Source organism: Passer domesticus, chromosome 2, assembly GCF_036417665.1.
Source record: "Passer domesticus isolate bPasDom1 chromosome 2, bPasDom1.hap1, whole genome shotgun sequence".
Lineage (NCBI taxonomy): Eukaryota > Metazoa > Chordata > Aves > Passeriformes > Passeridae > Passer > Passer domesticus.
The window spans coordinates 123,724,625-123,746,345 of NC_087475.1; the positions used below are offsets into that span (position 1 = coordinate 123,724,625).

General features: G+C 37.1%; 1 protein-coding gene across 13 annotated transcripts in view; it reads right to left on the minus strand.

Annotated features, from left to right (window-relative positions):
• Positions 1 to 21,721, minus strand: part of EPHA6 (EPH receptor A6) — a 372,934-nt gene that overhangs the window by 105,106 nt on the left and 246,107 nt on the right. For 9 of the 13 annotated variants that reach the window (XR_010357084.1, XR_010357081.1, XR_010357085.1 and 6 more), the window contains 3 exons: positions 19,971 to 20,095; positions 1,526 to 1,573; positions 963 to 1,125 (listed from right to left, as the gene is read on the minus strand). Coding sequence is in view for 7 of the 13 variants with exons in the window: in XM_064411103.1 (XP_064267173.1) it covers positions 963 to 1,125; positions 1,526 to 1,573; positions 19,971 to 20,095 (336 nt within the window). In the remaining 6 variants the exon portion in view is untranslated. Of the gene's footprint in view, positions 1 to 962; positions 1,126 to 1,525; positions 1,574 to 19,970; positions 20,096 to 21,721 lie in introns of those variants that run through there. The other 4 variants (XM_064411107.1, XM_064411102.1, XM_064411105.1 and 1 more) reach the window with 3 other exon arrangements.

Genomic DNA, 21,721 nt, shown 5'->3' on the forward strand with positions numbered 1-21,721 from the left:
ATCAAGCCATGTGTTTATTGCACCAAAAGACACAGACAAGATCTACTGAAATTCTTGAAAGCACCCAAGTGCTCAACTCCTATTCAAACCAATTGGCTTAAGTACCCAGCAAATTTTAAAAAGTCCAATTAGGCACTAAGCACTTGGAAATCTATCCCTGATTGATTTTTGAAATAGAAGTTAAGAAGCAATAAAAATGGAACACAAATCCCTAGGTGCTCTTGGAAGCACTTACATAGTTTTGAGTCTGTACATTAGCTTAAACAACTTGAATTCTAAAACACTAATGAAAAACATGGTATACATAATTGGCTAATTAAAGTCATTTAATTAATGAGTGTTTTAGTGTTGTATCTGCTACACTAATTTCCTCTCAAATACATGTAAATACCTTTTTCTGTTTCTTTGAACATAGAGGGCAACACATAACAAATATAAAATCGTTCAGAGCGTGAACATCACATATGAAGCCTTTTTGCATCTTTTGTAGGAATAGGAAGGCTTCTTGTTTCTTAGTGCCAAATTTAGTAGGTTTACTGGTTTTTTATTTGTGGAGTCTGGGAGCACTGACAACTACAGGGTAAAGAGTCCATCACTGGGAGCTTGTGTGAAGCTGCTGGACCTATGGAAAGCCTGGCTAAGGGCATTTCTAGATGTCAAGAGGCAAGACTTCTGTAAGGAAAGAAAGGATCAGAGAATCCTAAAGCATCTTAGCTTGGAAGGGACCCACAAAGAAATTTTATGGAAGAGAACATTCCTTCAGCTGCAGCATTGGGCTAACATTTCTATGTGTTCATGTACATCCAGAACTGTGAGTCTGAGGCTTTTTTATCACATAGCACTGGTCATTTTGTGATAAACAAATGGTATGGGTTCAGTCATTCAACCTCTCAATGTCTCATTGGTTTAGAATTAGATGCTACTTCTGTTGTACTTTTTTTTTCCCCTCCAGTGAAACTTACTTTCATCTCCAGTTTCAAATTCAAACTTCTGGCTATAGCCGCTGTATCCTGCTGCCGTCCTGACTCTGATATGAAATATATACTTGGTGGCTGGTTTGAGACCTGTGATGATAACACTTGGAGCCTTGGACCTTGTGGAGGAATAGCTGAGCTGCTCATGCTCCTGAAGGACAAAAGAGGGAAGAAATGATATCAAGTTCAGTTGAACAATCTTTGCAAAAATGATAGAACTGAAGCTTTATGTGTTTATAAAAGGAGGTGCAAGTATGGATTTCTGTACATTGGTTCTGTGCTACAGTCAGAATGTATGATATGGCCTTGTCTTTTAGATTTCAGGTTTTTTTGTCTTTAACCCTGCATACAGACGTGTTTTTGTGACTTGGGTTAGCAACCAACCCAATCATAGTCAAACCAACATGAATTACTACAAGACTACATTCACAGAAGAATGGCAACTACAATGGAAGCTCATTATTTTTGCACAATGGACAAACTAGGAGGTCAGGAAACACTACCAAGCTGCAAAATAAAGATGTGGGAGTATTCAAATACCCGCTACTCACTTCTACCCGCAGGTAGTGCCAAAATGCCGGCGCTATCCGTGGGTAGACCTGTGGGTAAAAGAAAAATAGGAATTAACTTTTTCTTTAAGGCCTGTAAACTTCTAGCATGGTTCAGATGCTTTGCTGCTGCTAAGCTCAAAATCTCTTTCCAGGTAGCTGTAATGTAGTCATACATTAAATTCATTTTGAAACTCTATAAGGAGAAATACTCTGGGCAAAAGTCCCCTGTTAATCTCCTGGCAGTTGATCCCAGGAGCTGCTGAGAATTCCTGAGTCTCACAGAGATCCCTGATAATTATAGTCTCTGGGAATAACCACTGCAGACCAGCTGCTCCAGTATGGAGACCAGAAACATCAATTTCTGTGCTTTAACTGACTGCTGCTTTGCTAGACAGGTCTTGGATGATGCTTTTACATGAGAGGATGACTTGGAAGAAGAACATTTATTCCCTGTCATTAGTTACTTGATAAACCAGGAATCTGTAATATTTTCTGTGCTGCCTTAAGGCTAGGTTTGCTCCCTTGGAGCAGGCTTTGTCTCCAAACTGAGCAGGAATGTCCTTGGCATGTGCTTAACAGTCCAACTGTGACACCCACAGGGCACCATACAGGTTTATTATACCATGCAGTGATATTAGAGCAGGTGTAAGTTAGTCAAAGGGTGCTTCCAGCCTGTTCAGAAGGAAATCTAGTTCACAGAAGAGATATAACCAGGAGAGGATTAGGTTTCAGTCAGATTCAGTTGGACTTTTAACCTCTTCTCAGCAGTATGCATGCACTTTTATAGAAAACAAACAGTATTTATAAAACACTCTGAGTCAACTTCAGCCATGCGTAACAAATCACATTAGCACAGGGCAGCAGGTGGATCACTATTCCCCCAGTAGGAATACAGGGAGATGGCTGAGAAAACCAGATTAAAAAACAAACACACAGAAGCAGCCTCATGATTCTGTTAAGGGAAGTAGCAGGAGGAAGGCAACAATGATCAATATTAAAAATAACTGCATTTAACTTGTGCTTCAAACAGTGGAATAATTTGAGAAAATACAGTAAGAGGAAGTATTGATTTTTTTCTACAGTCTGTTACCAAAATTTGAAGCCGTGAGGAGCATGTATTTAAATTGAAATAGTAGGATAAAATGTACATGTAATCTTATGGATGGAGACTAATATTAATACACCATCTAATTATTTCTTTAAATACAAGACTTCTCCTGATTATTGAAATGTTGTAACTTCACTTTGAACAGGTATAGTGGATGGATTTTAGACATGCTTTAATGCATTTCAGAAACTACCTATTTCTTCTGACAGAAAGCCTACTTGTTTGAGTGATAGGTGCTTTTTTTTTCTGATTAAGCTTACATTACATCATGTGAAAGAAAAATCTTGGAAATCTTCACTGCAGATTATGTAAACAGCAAAGGTTTGTTTTATACATGATTTTAGCATGATTCTGTCATGGCCCATAGATGGGCAGTGACTTTGTACTTTGGAATGCTCAGGAAATTTTTGTTTAGACTCTGTAAGCTAAGGAAGAGACCAGCACCTAAGGGATTTCACTGTACACTGTAATAGTTGCAAGCTGTTTCTTTTCCCTAGACTACCTTACTGCTTGAAATCGAGTCCTAGCATTTAACAGTGTACTGCTTCTTCTGACCTGCTGGAGAGATTGCAGAAAAAACTGATGGAATTGTAAAAAGAAATAGGGTCTTTAAGAGGAGGATAGAAACTGATTTTTTTTAAAAAAAATCAGTGGAGATTCCCCAAAATCCAGTGACAAAATTTACTCCCTGAAGCCTGCAGAAAAAAAACAGCAGCAGCAAAAAGTGGGAATGACTTTTGGAAAAGAATCTCAGAAAGACTGTTTCTTTTCCAAATAGTTTCCAAAAAGACTTTTGGAAAAGAAACAATCTATTATTTGTTATTACAGACTAAGTACTGCTTGTGTAAAACATACATTTGGGATACACTGCCTGCATAGCCAGGGGTGTGGACAGGCAGGCAGCAAATATAATTCTTTATTTGTAATTGGTCAAAGACAATGAGCATGACAAGGGCTGTGACATTTAATCAACAAAATGGTCCTTCAACCTCCTGAGGGGCAGCCATTGCTGCCTGTCCCTTCTGGAAGGTCATTTTGGCCACCTCCAGGAGTTGTCTGGCTTGTTGGTTCCTCACCACCTGCCTGGGGTCCCCTGCAGGAAGCCCTGAAGGGTCCCTTCTCCATGCCCTCCCCTGTCCTTTCTTTCTGCAGCCTCTCATGCCATCCAAACCACAGAGTGAAAAATGATGTCTGGGAGTGCACAACCTCAAAAGTAATAGTGCTGTCATATGGGGAAGGGGGCAAGATTTGTTACGGCATGTGAAATACTGGAAAGGGAACCTGTCACCTTGGTTTGAGAACAAGCTTCAGGAGCTTGAGGAAAAAGTTGCTCAAACTCAAGACAAAATGATTCATAGCCAGAAACTTCCCAAGGCTGGAATGTTTTGCACAAAAAATTCAGTCTTTTAGGACTGGATTCATACAGAGAACTCTCCAAAGAGTGGATGTTTTGCCATTATTCCATTCTCTTGACAAGTGATCTACCTGGAAAACCAGAGCTTTCCACAAAGATGCATGGAGGTCTCAAGGCTGGCCATTCCTTCTACCATGATGTTTCCCAGGAAGGCTGAAGATGGACTCAGAACAAAAAAAAAAATCAATTCTAGTCTGCACAGAAGTATGGGATGCTTTGTATTACTCTTGCTATAGACAATATGAACTCACTTCTGTAGGGATACTGTGTTCAAAAAGTCAATTTTAAACTGTGGGACCTAAATGTACTTCTTGGATGTTGGTGCACGCTTTTCCCAGATCCTGCCTTCATGTTGTGGCAAAGTATAGATATATATCAACCCACTTATCATGCCCCCTATTTTTCATCAAAAGGAAGCATTATTTTGTGTGCTAGAAGGATCTATCCCCAGTGATAGGGCCCAGAATCAATGGGAAAGGCCAAGGACTAAATTTTTTTCTGTACTAGGTAACTACAGAGGGCTACTACAAAATCTGCAAAATAAAACATAAGTTTAACTGATATGGCTGTACCTCCTTCTTATGGCACATAAGAAGTAAAGTAATTTCTAGTTGGTCACTATGTATGGTTCAGTGTTCACAAAAAGAAAAGGGACACAAGAAATGCTCTGATGCTTTACATCAGTATCAGAGCAGCATTTGTGATCTTAAAATGGCAAAGGAGTCACAAGAAGCAGCTCTGAGAACACAGGGGCTGAGGGGTTAAACATGATTTAAAGGAGTCTATCTAATATAATATACTCATATAACTATGAGACACAATCTGATATGAGGAAATTCATAAGACCTCTTCCATAGCCTACTGCAAATTTATCTTGGTGAAAATCTGTAATTAAAACATAAATATAACCCAAATACATGGTATGCCAATGTTATTACACAATGTAATACTGAGTCTATGACTACCTAGCCAAGTTAAACAGACTTATATTATGAACTTTGAAAATGCTATCTCTGTTTGTAAGGAAATTGTATTTTTCTTATTGTTTGTGGGATTCTACTTGTAAATGGATTCGGATCTGATTATGAGGGACAGTGTTCACAAAATCATGGCAGTTTGCTCTATGCATGAACAGGAAAACCTTTCAAAATCAAATTATTTCCTGAAGCCACCTCTGCCTATCTGCATCTGTATCCACCTTGATTTTATACTTGGCTTTATAGATAAAGAGACTGGCTGAGTGGAAGTCACAATGGTGCTAATGGTCTAAGACTAGACAACCTCATTTAATGGAGTAGCACCATCAGAGGATAAATATTAATGAAATGCTTTCTGCTTCTGCAGTGCAGCAGAGTAGCAGTAATAGCCAGATGTTCCATTATTGTGATTATTAGCACCATTTTTCTCATATACTTAAAAGAAAGGGGATTCCCCCAATAACATTAACAATTTTAAATAAACAGATAACTATATTAAATAGATAAACTATCACATGCCACACCTATGTGAACAAATTGCTCTCTTATTTAATCCCCACCTTAGTACAGTGGAAAAGAGCACTGAAATGAAGACTTTGTGGACACATATAAGAAAAATATGCATAAAGGCTAACCAAAATGTGATGACCTTTAATCACTTTAGACTCCTATGACAATCAGAGTTTACATTCTGATTTTATAGGTGAGAAAAAGATTATTTATCTCAAAACCTTTAGTGGAAAAAAAAAAATCAATAGAAATTAAAGCTGAAATACCAAATTTTGCTTGTAGTGCTGAAATAACCTTTAAAAGATTAACTTTACCAGTAAAGCACTGATAAAATCCTGGCACTTTCAGGCATACAAGATCTGTCACCATTAATATTTGAGTGTCTGAAAGAGATGTGGCTCTATTAAAAATAGTATCAGTCCTTAGTTTAGCAATTTAAAAAGGTAACCAAATATAATTTGCTATGATTTAGAATATATAATGGGAGCTATATACTCTTAGTCTAGCTTATTTTATGAATGACAATGGAGGTATTCAGCTCATTGAGTGCCCTGAGTAACAAAAATCTTCTTAAACAGACCCTAGGGAAAGGGATTTCCACCTTCTGCCAGCTAAAAGAGACTTATTGTACCCACAACTTTCAAGAATGTGTGTGCAGAAAGAATCCAGGGAGAGTAACTGAATTTACTATCAGCTGTTTGCAAACACATTTTCTAGTCTATATCTATTGTACTGCAACATGAAAATTCTGTATTAAGCCACATAATCCTGCCTGGCCTTTTCAGAGCACTGTTATTTAAGTGAAAGAAGAACTAATGGAGATTAAATCTATATACCACAGGGACCAGGTCTTTATCCTGAACACTGAAGCACAATGTCAAAACTGAGTAAGTACCACATTAAAGTAAAGAAGATTTGGAGTTTCATGATTCAGGCACTATAAATGTTTAAATAAAAGCACCAATAATAAAAAAGAATTTTTTATGAGACCATTTGGTCACATCTTTCCTCTTTCCTAGGTACATCAGTCTGAGGAACACACACAATGTGACCTACAGAGGAAGCATCATTATTTTAAAGGAATGACCACAATTCTGGAAAACAGCAGTGTTTACTGATCATAGCTCTAGTCCACTGTGCACTGAAATCTCCAAATTCTTCCTTACTTTTCCCATGGGATCAGCTATGCTGGCACTCCATAGCCTGAACTTTAGTGCTGTGCTACCCATTAGGATAACACAGTCATTAATTATTAGGTATAGCTATTAACTGATTAATCAGTTCAAATATAATCTATTAAAGACAACATCAAGTTGCGGAGTTTGTACTTACTCTCTGTAATGAATAAAAACAGAGTCCCCACAGCTCTAATTTATGGAAACTGCTTCTGATTTAGAGAAACTATATCCCTCTCACAATTAATTTGCCCCCAATAATTCTCAAAAAGAATTTTCCTTCTTTACCATAAAATATTTTCATAATACAATTTCTAAATGCCTGTTGCCTCTAGTCATAGCACCTTTATCACCTTACACAGATTGCTGTAGATAAGGACTAATTACTGTAAAAGCAATAAAATTAACTACATTGTGGAACTCAGTGTATGCCTTTATATTTACTAATTTTGTGTGCGATTTTCTCCTAGAAAACTATTTTGACCTACAGTACATCAGTTAACAGGAATGCTGGCAGAATATTTTAGAAAAGACTTAAATGCTCTAAACTGTGCTTCTAACATTAATTACTGATTACAATCTGATCAACACGATTAAGTAATTTTTTTATGTAACACAGAGTGGTAGGAAAAATTACAATAAGAGAACTAGAAGTAAAAGGTACCATTAAGATTCTTTAGAAATGCTCTTCCTAAAAACCCCTGTACCTCTGGTTTTCAGCTGAACCACAAACTTGAAGGAAATTCAGAAAACTGATTGCAAAGATCTGAGGACCAATCTAAACTAAGTAGAAAACTGTGGCAGCAAAAAATCAGGGCCAGACAGAAAATTGTCAGTGGCTCTAGTGTTTGCTTCAGAGGAGAAATCTGCAGCACTTAAAGGCATCAGCCCCCTTTAGGTTGTAACCCTGTCCCTTCCCTCCTTGGCCTCTCTCCTGATTAATCTGAGATCTAACAGTCTGGGGAGCTGAAACACTCAAGTGTCCTTTACCTGTTTGGCCATTCAATATTTTATATTTTGATTGCCTGTCAGTCAGCTCATCACTTTTTCCATATATAAAGTGAAGCTGTCAACATGAAAAGGGGAAGAACAGATAACCAATCATAAAGAAAATACAGAAAGGTCAAACCCCAGACAAAATGCATTTTAATTGGATTATATACTTGGAAAGGCAGAAGTGAGTTGATGTGAGGTGAACCATGAAAAGCAGAAAATTAAATGAGGAGAGAGATGAGGACAGGGAGGCTCTAAAACAATGTTAAAATTCTCACCAGCACAGGGAGGTGAGGGCTGGGCAGAGCAAAAACTGTGTGGTTCACATTTAGGCCAAGTGGGACTGCCAGGTGTGAAGACAGCAGACAGGAGAGAGCTCATTGTCCCAACAAGAAGATCAAAATGAAATAAAACCAGGCCTGTGCCTTAAGTTAGGGACAGAACAGAGTGCAATCCAGCATATAACAAAGGCAGCTGGGGAACATGGCCTGAGTTGTCAGATGAGCACAGATATTAAATCCCATCCTTCTGGCAGTAATAAGATACTCTGATAATGGTTGTTTGTTAATTAAAAATATTTACCAGTGAAAACCTCTGCACCAGGACCTCCAGAACTCTCTCTAACCTCTGCATATAAAAGTTCCAGCTTCTCCAGCTGCCCCAAAGATTTTTCTCATCTTTTCACTCATTTTAAGTTTCTTTTCCAGTTGGAAAGAAGCAGAAAGCTCCTGGAAGCACAAACTAAACTTTTCATGTAAAAAATTCAACTCAAGTAGTACTCAAAATTCACCTTAGGATAGGAAAGCACATTTTCTCCTAGGATACTAATGTTAAGATTTACTTCATAATTATGTAATAAACCTGCTGACAAATACAGTGCAACAGAAAACAGAAGTAGTCCTGAAAATTTGAAGATTGGAAAGCTTCTTTGACTTTCTTTGCTGTGAAACAAGCCCAGAGAACTATGGAGACACAGCCAGTGGGCTGATTCCCAAGTCATTCCTTCAGTGCATGAAGTTCATGGTTCACAACTCTGAACAAGGTCCTGATGCCATTGCAGGTTCCTTCTCCCCATTCTTACCCTTAACACTCCCCCAGAGCCCAGCAATCTGCAGATCAGTGAGTTTCTGAACTAACTAAATTTAATTCATTGTGTCTTACACCTCAGGGACTTTTCTTCCAGGAATTTCCTTAATTATTCCTTCAACCAATTTTGCTTGCGGCCTCCAAAACAATCCTAGGCAACAAGTTTAAATACAAACTGTGTTTAAAAAATACTGCGGGGATTTTTTAAAAAATCCACTTTCTGACTGTTTTATTGAATATACTTTAGTTTCTTATCTATAAGAAATAGTGAATAATAATCAGTATCAGTAACAAGTTCGGCCAATTTCGAAATATCTGTGTATGTCATAGAAACAGTACTTCTAGGTACAGATGGGAAGTAGGTCACTGGATAATGAAATATTTAAATTGAAAATGCAAGACCCAGGTAGAAAGACAATTAAAAGGGACAACTTGTGTGATGTGAAAAAAAGTCACAGTCAAAACACCTGAAGGTCTCCAAGTTGCTGAGCCATGGGGCAGGCAATCTTCTCACACCCATGGGTAACATCACAGCTGTGCACACAGAACTGCTGTGTCCCTTCATGGCAGAACTCAAAATTGTGGTGATTCTACTTCCTACTGAAGTGTGAAGGCAACTTTAGTGCAGAGAAGCATCTTACAAGGGAAGTAGAATTTCAATACAAGGGCAATCACCCAATTCTTCAGAAGACTTCTACAGTGAGGTGACTTGCTACAGTACAGAGCAGCCAGTGCTCTACTTTAACAATCCCCCCAGCAAAAAACCCTACAAAATAAACCCCCCCTTCCCCCCAAAAATCCCAACAGCCCACAACATATGTTCAAATCTGTGAAAATAAAATTATTCTACCAATCCAAAAATATAGTACAGCACTGAGTCAGCTACACAGAACTCAGCTCTAATAGTGCTGCTGATAAATTGGCTTAATTCATTTCAGAATTCCTACAATATTCACAGGCAGATAGGGCCAGGATTTGGATTAGAGCTTCTTTTCAGTGCTGACTATTTTGTCAGGTTTGCAACACCTTGCTGGGAAATTTTAACTCCTGTGGGATGCTTGCAGCTCTACAAACACCCTCGTAAAAAACACATTCTGTACTAAAACCACATTCTGTACTAAAAAGCTCTTGTGGAATCATGCCTTTCCAACTCCTTTCTAAGATGTGTTGCAGCCTTTTAGGATGTTAGACTCCCTGGGCTTATTTTAAGATAGGTTTCAGCTTAGTTTGAATCTTCCACATAAATAACTTTTAATATTAGAAGAGCAGACTAATGCAGAATTTTCTCTTTTCATTTGCTACTGAATGTTTCCTGCCTGGCAAATCCAGAAAACATCCTTATTGATATACAACAGCTTGAAAACAAATTCAGTGGTGTTAATAAAGCTATCGCTTTTATTTAAGTAAGCAAAATATCTACTTTAGACTGAATTGATTCAGATTGCTATTCAGATTTTCTGTTCTGGAAAAAATATGACTGAAGTCATCAAGATTCCTTTCAGACCATATGAATGTTAAATGGTAACAAGTCTTTCATATGCTAACTGTGAATACATGTCTTTGGACAAATACTTCCCTTTTCAAAGAAAATCAGGATTCATAGGCACAGAATATTGCTGACAATATTAAGATAGATTTCAACCATCCAACAAAAATCAATTTTGGAGGAAGAATTTTGCCTCTAAAACACAAAGTCTGACACTAACTAATGTTTGACTTTAATCAGTGCAATACAAATAATAAATCAGAGGCAAGAGGGAACCTGCTGATCTCTATACAAAGATTGTGTATTGTTTTTCCTTATGCAATCCTCTTCTGATATAAACATACAATAGCTATTGAAGTCACTGAAATATCACATTTTTTGGTGTATTTGTGAGCACATGCAAAAATATTTTTGTGTCTCAATGCAGGCAAACAGCAAACATCCATCTTGTAATGCTAGCTCAGAAGGGCTGAATTCACCTCTGGTGTCATGACTGTAGTGCAGAACTTGGCAATACATCAACAATAAATACAGCATATTCCTTAAGTTTATGTTTTCTTCAAACACCTCGGTGAGTTAATGGGGTGTAAAGCAAAAACAGCAATCTTTTTTCCAATTAATTGAACATGGATTTCAAGGGCAAAGTAAACAAACCAGCAAGTAAATCAAAAAGCTGATTTTGCACTTTCAAAACTGATACAGCAAGATTTTGCTCAATTTTTTTTGGAAAGTGCCCATTTCTGATGTAGCTAACTTGAGCAGAAATATCATTTCTGGTGCTGGTGGTACAAACAAGAAAAGTTAAGAAAATTCACAGATAGATGTCAATACCTTTTCAAAAAGAGCTGCTCCAGCCACTAAAGACTTTTGTTAAGTATTTTATAATATAAATACTTGTATGTGCAAGAAAACCAGGTAGTTTGTGCAAGGTCATTGCAAATACAAGATGCATCAACCTGGTGAAGTTCCTAGAGCAACATAAATGCGTTTATGAGCAGGAGGTGAATTCCTGCAAAAGACTCTAAAGCTATTAACAGCTCGGTAAGGAGTACGTAATAATAGGTTGTTAACTCAGCCATCCCAACAAGCACATCAAGAAAGGGCACTTTGAAACTATTAATAAAAACACATTAAAAAACTCAAAAGAAAAAGGGAGAATGGTAAGATTTTGCTTGTTTCAATCAACCAAATAAACATGTGTGGGTTTATTCAGGTACAAACCTAACCTAAGAAAACTACATGGGAAGTACTGAATGAGATACAATTTTTATGAATTCAAGTTGGCCGATGAAATTATTAATTTAAATTAAAAGCTCCTCTAATGTTCATTTTGATTCCAAGAACCACATCCCCACGCCAAACACACAGCTTTTGTTTAACACAGAGTGAAGTGATTATACTGATATTAAACGGGAAAGGAGTGGTTTAGTGCATTAAGATGAAAGGGCTCTCCCTAAAGAAGGAGCTTCCTCTTTCCCTTTGGATATTTCTCCCTTCTCCCAGAATGACTGTTTTGGGAACACTGCTACTTAATAAAAAAGAGGTTGCTAATATTACACAGTCAGTGGCTTCATTTAATGTAAAAAAGAGACTATTCAAAGAGGAAAACTAATATCCTGTCCTTTTCTGTGCTTGAAGTACAACTGAAATGCAGTCTTAGAAAAAAGAGTGAAAAAGAGGAAAAAATCTATTTTTTTGGTTTTACTCTCCAAAATGATGCATACATTTGTATGCAGGTATCTCTAGAATGCATTGAATATTGCAGGAAGAAACTGTAAATGAAACAATATCTGAATACTCCTTCATTTAGACAAAGATATAAACTCATGTCTCAAGGTGTGTATCTTGATTTAATCTCTGAATCCACCTTTATAGCTGTAAATCAACAATTTATGAACAGTAAATCATCTGTGTATTACAAAAATCACTGTGCTAGCTTCAGTTTTTAAAAGAGTTTGGGCTCACAGATGATTTTTTTAAATTTTAAAGCTACTTTGTATTTTAAGAGGGTCTAAAGGAAACATTCTGACTGGTTTAGAGAAATGGAGATGTAGACATTGTACTTAATTTATAAATAGGAAATCACTTTCATTTAGATGACCATCTTTTGCCAGCTTATATTTAGGTCATTGCTTACAAAACTCACCATTCTTTTTTAATAAAAATCTGTCAGACTTTCAATCCCGAAGTTTGACTTCTGAATTTTTGTTAAGGTATCTGAGGGAACTCCAACTCTTATTATCACATGCAACTAAACCTTACTGCACCTAAACTCAAAGGTGAACACACTGCAGGCAGTTAATAATAACAGAAACAACAAAAATAAAATGCCTTGGAAATACATTCTCTATTTTGTTAATTCAGGATTAAACATGTTAAACTCCTTACCACTTCCTTTTGTGCAACTGATACATCATCTCTGACAAGAAGACATTTCTTTTTTACAGTATGTTCATCAAAATCATCTAAATGTTGCCTTAGCTGAAACTTTCTGCCCTATAAAACAGCTGCTTCTGATTTTTGACCCCACCTAAACACTTACTTAAGATTAACACTGATTCCTGAGGTTAACATTATTATCATTCTTATTATTCTTGCTGTGTCAATGCACAATTCTGAAAACTATTTTTCCTGAAGTAGAATGCTTTAGTAGATAGAAAAAAAAATTCCTTTTATTACCAACCAATCTTTGTCATCAATGGATTTAGCTTTCTTAGAGGTATGGAACTAGTTGTGTTTGTTGTCTTGTAATAGTTTGCATACCTCCTATGCTTATTCCTATGGTGTTGAAAGCACTTGAAAACCACTTATACAAAACCATTAATACACTTTTGCTGCATTTGTGTAGCTCTTCTGGCAGTTACTGGAATAAGCACTGTACATGTAATTTTCCTTGGAGAAAATGGTATTGGCTGCAGGCAAGAACACAGATCAGCAGAGACTTAAGTATGGGGGATTTTTTAATATCAAATCCACCAGGCTTGCTTAAACAGCATTATACTTCTCATTCAGAGTTTTTGATTCAGCAGGAACAGCAGCAATACCTCTATAGGCTGCTTTATTATTAAACACAAAAGTTCAGAAGCTGTTTCTAAATAATTGACAACAATGATTAGCAGGCAAGACAAGCCAGGCATCTAATAGAGGTCTAGCATAGAACATCTTTGATAAACCCTTTGCTGCATGTAATTGATATTTAGATGCCAGATTTCTTTTTCTCCTAATAGTAATTACATCATTGTCATTAATAATGGCTGCTGCAAGGTCTCTAGGTTTTTTCCTGCAAGGCAAAAATTATATCTGGTCAGAGAGTCTGGTAATTAGTCACTCTCATTTTCAACAGTTCTGAGACCTTTTTTTTCCCTCTTTTTAGAATCTGAGGCTTTTACATTTTTTCCCTTGGGAAACTGGGTTAATAACAGCAGAACAGAAAAACTGAGAAGCTTGTTTAACACCACTTACTATGCTGAAATAAGCTAGGAGATTTCATTTTAATGACTGTATCCCAAATCACATTTGTAGTGATTATTTTTTAAAAACATTCAGCAGACATGGTTCATTTCTCAGGAGCTACAAAGGGCTGAGAATGCCTGAGGTGCTGCTCAGAGCCCTAGTGCCTCCCTGTGACACGCTATGAACAAACACTAGGAGCTGCCTAAAACTACTGTCCAAAAGCTCTTGTACATCCCAAATACTCAGCACTCTTGTTTTGATAAGAGTTGTTGAAAATGTAATGCAAATGTATTATTGCATGAGTCCTACATTTCTTGATTCCAGTCATATCAGAAACATTTTACTTGCAGGCAGCAGATTGCTACTTATGCCTTAAATGATTTGAATAATTTAAAAAATATTACAGACTAAAACTCTTTATTAAAAAAATAATTATTATAATAAAGTTAAAAATTCCCCAGTTGCTCCTTTGAAGCAAACAGCTTTTTATACTGTGTATACTCAATAAATGGCCAGATACCTGAAGTGCTCAGATGCTTTTATCCCTACTATTGTCAGTCTGTACCTGTTCCCCAATCCTATCACTGACGCTGACTTTAAAATTTAGCAATAAGAATAGCAACATTAAAGGAACATGCCCAGAAGAAAGAACCAGCACGTGCCAGGAACCCAGCCACACCAATACCAAACAAACCCCTGTGGCCATGGATAATGTCACACAGCCCCCAGGCTCCCTTCAGCCTCATGCCACTGGGAGCTGCTGCATGTGGTTCTTCAGGATATAAAATTCTACCATAAAGAAAAATCTGAACCATAAAAGTAACAGCTGGTGCTTAAAGGAAATAGGGGAGTTGTAACAGCCATGTCTGGAAGAATGTGCTCCTTCTAATTTAGTTAAACATTGTGCAAGGTGATGTCTAAAGAGGTGGAGAGAATGGAGAGGTTTGGCTCTTTAAGTAGTAGGGAGGTTGAGGGTCACTGAACTTCACACGTGCCATGCAGACCTCACAGAAAGGCAGATAAATTTACAAGAGAAATGACTGATTTTACTGCACATTTCCAAAATTCCACCCAGAAATTCTGAGGACTGAATGTGATCTACATGAGGTGGCTTCTTAGGAGCAATGTCCTTATTTTATCTAATGGGAACGTGTGTGGCTCCTGTTCACTGAGGCTGATTCCAGCCCATACTCAAGCAGGGTCAGGTTAATTAATGTGAGAAGATCATAATGCAATATCTCCTTAGCTGGAGAAGACACAGAGGAACATCTGGTGCCCTTTAAACTGGGATGAGTGTCATGGTGTTTATAATTTTCCATATTAATTCTTATAAAAATAATTCTGTCATTCAAAACATTATGTACTGAGAGTCTTAAATTTCTCATTATTCCTATCATGTAATTTACCTAAAGGTCTGTCACTCAGATTCAGGATATCTCATTTTAATTCATATTAATGATTACTCAAAGAAATAGCAGTCTTTGGTTTAATATTAGATTTTAAGACTGAGCATCATTTCTTGTATAAGTTAAGTGAAGACAGCTGTAGACTGATAGAAAAATTAACAAGGTCATGCTTCTTTCTAATTCTTTAAATCTGGTACTTTCCACTATCTCTCTGCCTCATCAGCTCTCCATCTCTTTTTCAAATCTCATTGGAAAACTAATTTCCCCCTTGCCTCTACTGCTCAGCTATTTTCTCACTTCTATTTATTAATTCAACTCTAAATAATACTGGGATGAAGGAAAAGTAGTATCTAACATCCTACATACCCTGTCCACTCACTGTCCTATGGAGGTGGGTTAATTTTTTATGTGAAAACTGCCTGTGAGCTGCAAATTGAATCTCCCAACAAAATGAAGCATTTTGGCTAAGGGATTTGGCTTTAAATTTCATCAAGAGACAAGAAAGAAAAGAAATATCAGCCCTCTCCTCCAAATCCTGATTCTAAAGATATTCTCTGCTTTCTCTATTTAGAGATTTCACTGCAATGCCTTGGGTTACTGCTTGGGTCCATTCCACTAAAATCCCTTCTCTACAGACAGGTTTCCTTAGCTAATTATATGTTATCTTGTGTGTAACAGGAAATGTAATCCAGCTGGTGTGCTTGGGCCACGTGGGAGAACAAATAACAACTTAATACAGTTGCTGATACATGCACAGCTTGGTATGCCTAATACAGGTCTTAGGAAGCATTAATTTTTGATGATTAACTTTCTGGGTTAGGATGGAAAGGGGAAGAATAAGTATTTTCCAGTTCAGCTGCACAACCTGGAGTGCAGCTGGTGAGGTTTGTATCCCCTGTGTGCTGTGTTCCCTTTCCCATGAGGGAATTCCTACAGAAGGACTCAGTGTCATTACAAGGCTCTAACAAGGCCCCACTCCTTCATCTGCCTCAAAAACAAAACCCTTTTAGTGAGAGGTAAAGAGATTATGATGCCCTGGAATCTTGCAAATAGTGCAAGCTTTGGTCAGTGTCTGAGTAACAGCTTAAAGTATAAAAGAAAAATTAATTGCAATTAGCAATGGCAATGAGATTATATAAATGAGTTCAGTTTTTAAAGGGAAAGACACTATGGCACATGAGAGATTTTTTTCTTTTAGAAATAATGTTTGTGGATGATATCAAGAGATCATAGAATATAATGGGGCAGACACCCTATATCAACAGAGATAATTTGCAATGTTTAGTATTTCGAAACCCCAAAGAAGGTCTATGAAGAAATGTTTTTATGAGCATGCCTTAGATCTCCAAGGGCAAACATTTAACTGGTCTTCTGTGTGTTGCTATAAAGACTCATTATCCAAGGCATAGGTTTCAGAATGATTCATAATCTACCTGAAATCAGGTGTTTCAACTACCAAGCCTCAACAAGGCAATTATTTCAGGATCATAATATTCTCTGCCTGGTTATGTCACACAACTATTCAAACAGTGGAAAATCCTTTCTCTTTGCTGTGACACAACTCGGAGAATCTTGGACTGAATGTCGAGGAATTTTTGTTCTCCCAGGTCAAATCAGCTCTCTAATTATGTCCTAGGTCAGATTTTTGTTCACTGCATTTTTGGCTGAAAGGCTGCAGAAAAAAAAATGACCTCTTGTCAGACAACTACACAAAAATGTACCAGTGCACTCATAAATAAGAAACTACAAATCTGTACAACTGTCTCACGATGAAATTTTGTTACTGACCCAAGATTTTCATTTTTAGAGACAATATTTCCTGAAGTTCTGAATGTTTTACAGCAATTCCCTGGAGAAATGAAGGTCATATAGGAAAAGGTACTTTAAAGCAGAAAAATTATTGAACTGCTTTATTGTACTTTGAAATTAATGTATGATTCCTTATTTGTAACTTATTGAGACCTCTGGATAATTTTCCTTCTACACTTCATTTCTTTATAACTTGATAGTCATTATCAGAAGAATGTTTTTCACAGAGAGGACTTGATCTTTTGATAGTTCTCTCTGAGTAATCCATATTTTACAAGAGTATAAATGTAAATTTCTTGCATAATTGGCACAATATAACCTCTGTGTGCTTGTTCTGGAAATGCATGGAAAGATGGATCTTTATGTTCCATGCTCATTATCATTAATTTGTCTTCCTTATGAAATTGTTGGAAACTGCCCCATTTTCTGGAGTGCTTACAATTTATTGGGCAGCTATTTGATTTCTGAAGTTTACATTTCTTCCAGGAAACCTTGGGAATTAAAAGCAGGCTGCTCCCCTAATGTCCTCACCAATGATGTACTGACAATTTTTCAAATGTCAACAAGAAACCTTAAAAACGATAGCAGTAATACTTGTAAAAGTTTAAAATACTGCATAATTCTTCAGAGCTTCAAGAAGTTAAGAAACTGATATCATCAGATGAATTTGAAGGATTGAGTGGTTGTATTTGATGGAAACATTCCATTTCTTATATTGTTTATCAGAACAAAACCTATCTTTATTAAATGCAAATGACAGCTAGAAAGTGATAAAAATGGACTGCAAAAGTTGTTCCATTTTTCTACCTAGTGTGTTTATTAGTAGCTAAGACTACTGTTTTCTGCCTTTTTCTTGACTCCCTAAGACATTAATAAAATTTCTGACCTTTTCATATTTAACATATTCTTCAACTTTACTTGCATTTTTTTGCTCTCTGTTAGAGGGTTGTCTTTGTGATAAATTCATACTAGATCCACTAGAAAATTATTTCACTCTTATCATATTGCCTGTGAGCATGCAACAACATGCCTATTTTGTCACTTCTGCTGAGAACAGGAATGCTGATATTCCCCTGTTTCAGAGTTCCTGGAAAGGCTGAGAGATTACAGTGCCACTGGCTACATCTAGCCCTGTCATAACACAAACTATGCTTTTTAATATACAGAGCTCCACAGGGAAGAAGAAAAAATGAACTGGAACTTAATTGTGCATATTAATATTTTCTGGCTTTGAGGTAGGAACCATCTCTTTTTCTTCCTCAATATAAAATTTCATTTGCATTTGGCTACTACACTTATCCACTGTTGTAATGTATGCTTCTTGATTTAAATATGATTAAAGCAAGATTTAAATATTATTAAAGTGGTGTGAAATAATATTTTCCAATTTAATGCTGTAAATAAGCAGACTGACTTGCAGTACTGAATTATTCACCTCTCTGATCAAGAACCTGGTCTCCAACAGAGGTCTTGCAAATTACACCGGTGCCACAGCACTGGAAGGTGCCAGCAATGCATTTTATCTCCTCTGACCTCAGAGAAAAGAGTTTATAAAGAGAAAATGCTCCTTATATATTTTAAAAAGTGGACACAGAAAATTGTTCTCTTTTTTTAATAGAAACAGATAAGTGTGGTTTAAACTGTGTCTAGCAAAGGGTCTTAAAGCCTGTGCATGCAGTCTTGCTGCACAATTGTCAAGGCTAAGGAATAAGTAGACCTCTAAGAAAAAATTATTTGCCTTGTCACTCAGCACTGACTGGTCTTGGCATATAATGCATTGAGAAAGGATTTTATTAAATACATATCTAAGATTTATAATTTAACATCCATACGAACAGCTACAGATCTTTGGTACTGTTCCTATTCGACTGAATAAAATCTCCCAATTTGTCTTGTTTAATTCACCTCTTTAATATCAACAAAGAAAAGAAGTTCAAGTCATAATGGGGCTTACTATGACAATGGATCAGAACCTGAAGGATGTCCATTAGAGTAGGAAAATAGGGTTCCTTGCTTTGGCTTACCAAATATTCTAAGCAATCTGTCTTCTCCTTCTAGCTGTCCTATTTAAATGGTTCAGAGTTTTTTCCCAGTTTACCCTTTCTTCTGCATCATTAAAGCTGCATAATCTCAACAGCGAAGTGCAGTCAAGGAATAAAATCTCAGATATTTACAGAGCATAATATCCCTAATACTTTCTTCCATGACTTGGTTTGTATTTCTGTTCTTTGTGATCTTCATACACATCAGTTCCACTGTGACTTCAGATGGGGGCAGGGAAACAGCAGGGAACTGTTTAAGGTACAGACACCAAAAATTTCCCATCCATGTCTTCAGGATTGAAGGCACTGGTCAGCACAAAATTTTTTTACTGGTACCAGGCCCTGTAGCAAATGGAAATGACCAAATATGTTTTGTGCTTATGGAGAAGGAGGCTTCAATTTATGCTTTTCCAATACATGCTGTGTGTGCACCTTGTACCTTTGCTTGTAATGCTTGTTGTAGCTCTCTTCTGTGTGAAATTGCCTAACTTTAACAAAGCATCAGAAATCCAATAGTTTCTCTTGTAACCTTTTCCAGCCCTCTAAAAAATTCTGGTGCACCTATCCTTTAAGCACATACTATTGCTTTATTAAGCAATAATAAATAAATATATATTTTGCCTGAAATTGAAATCACATTCCCACTCACTGTAATTCTGTTGTGTGTCACTCTAATGTGAAGTTTTTACAGTCTATAAATCAAAATGTATTGAAGCATGTGATCCATTTATCCATGTTTGTAAATGGAGTTACTATGAGACAAGTAAATGTACAATCTGCTTGCTGCTCTACTCGATTCTGGTGTGAAACAAGACAGTCATTAACAAGTTAGAAGCAACAAAAAATCAGCACAAAATAAAACGTCTGGCATACACAGCATTGTATGTGGCATCAAGTGAAAAGGTTTTTTTTTAAATGCTATTAAGAATACAAAACACATTGCTTTTTAGGATCTGAGTGTGGGTGATGCTGTAAGTCAGACCTACTTTCTCATAGTACTTGATCTCGTAGTCCAGAATTGCTCCATGGGGAAAGTCCGGCTCTTGCCAGGAGAGGGCAATGCTGTTTTGGGAAGCCCAGTCCTTCCTTACCATACCTATCAAGGTGGGTGCTGAAAGGGAAAAGCATAACTAAGGGTTAAAGACGAAGCACATGGTTTATCCTTCCAACCTCCTGTCTGAGGATACCAACCCGAGGTAACTTGGAGTGACCTCCAGACCGAAAAGCATGACAGATGGCAATTCTCAGGGAAACCATATAACCTGGAATTAATGTCTCGAGTACACGCTGGTAACTCCTCTCCTGAAGTGCACAGCAGCTTCTGGAAAATGGCTGTGTGCAAAAACACAGAAAGAAACTGGGCTGGGTGGGCTCTGCCCCAGCCAGGCAGCACTGCTGGCTCCAGGGACACCGTGCCCAGAGCAGAACCACATTGCAGAGGCAGCAAATTCTGCATGCTGGTTAATCTTCATTAAATGTTATGATTCAAGTGTTTAGGATGTACATTCTGTTTACTCTCTGGGGTGAAATAAAGAGACACAGCTCAAAACAGATGCAATGAATTCCTTTCCTGGCAAGCCCTTTGTGCGCACCAAGAGCCAGATCCTTCAGGAGCTCCTAGATGGGATTGGGGTATGGGCAAACTGGGGGGAAAAATCAGCTTCTGGAAGGGGACCACCATGCATGGATGCACCCAGGAGCCAAATTATCTCTTTCTGGGGTTAACCAATTTTAAGAACCAGTTTTTCTGCCTTTTAGGAAAAGAAGGTGCACTATTATCTATGCAATGATTTCAAATGGTGCAAAGATTGTGTTCTAGAAAACGATCTTTGCTTACTTTATTAATCTGGTCAAGCATCTAAAAATATTCTCCACACACTAATGTGTGTTTTAATAGTATTGATGTGCAGCCCTCCCAAATGTTACAGCAAACCCAGTCATATTATTCAACAGCCCTGAACACAACTAACATCAACAATCCAGCTACCATAAGTGCTTCACAGATTTCACTATTTGTCTTCCCACTAAAAAAATATCAGTTTATTACACACCCTCCCCCATTCATCTCTCTTCTGAATCTTAACTTCTTCCAAGTTTCCATGGAGTTGTCTCCTAAAAATAACACATTTTTATGACTTCTGGTTTTATCTTTTGAACAAAACAATCTCCCTAGGAAAATGAAAAGAGAATCTGCTTCTAGTCACAAAATTTCACGCCTTAGTTTTCTTTCCTGTAAACATTTCAGGAGATTTAAGAAATGAAAACAATAAATTCTAGAATGCAAACAAACACTGAAGAAAACAAAACTGTGTGTTTGTCTTTGAAAAAAGGGAAACTCTACACAGAGACGTGCACATTTTTCTCTGTGATAATGCATTTATCTGAGAGAGAAAATTAACTTCCATCCAGTCTTACCTTTGAGTAATTATTCTGTGGGAAAATAATTTTGTCCTCTCTGATGTGAAAAAATCCCCAACTCAACACCTAACACCAGAAAAAAACCCCTAACAAAGTGTAAGGTCTGACACAGGAAACTTCTACACCTTTGTCACTTTAACTACAGGTCTGATGCAAGGATGTCAGAGTGTCAGAGGAAAAAAAAAAATACTGCCATACAGAATAAAGGATTAACCTGGTTTTCAGAAAGCCATTAAACATCTTAATGTAAATAACTGAACAGAATAAAACACAAATTAATGAATAAAAAGCATTCACAGGATTTGAACCAAAGTGTTAT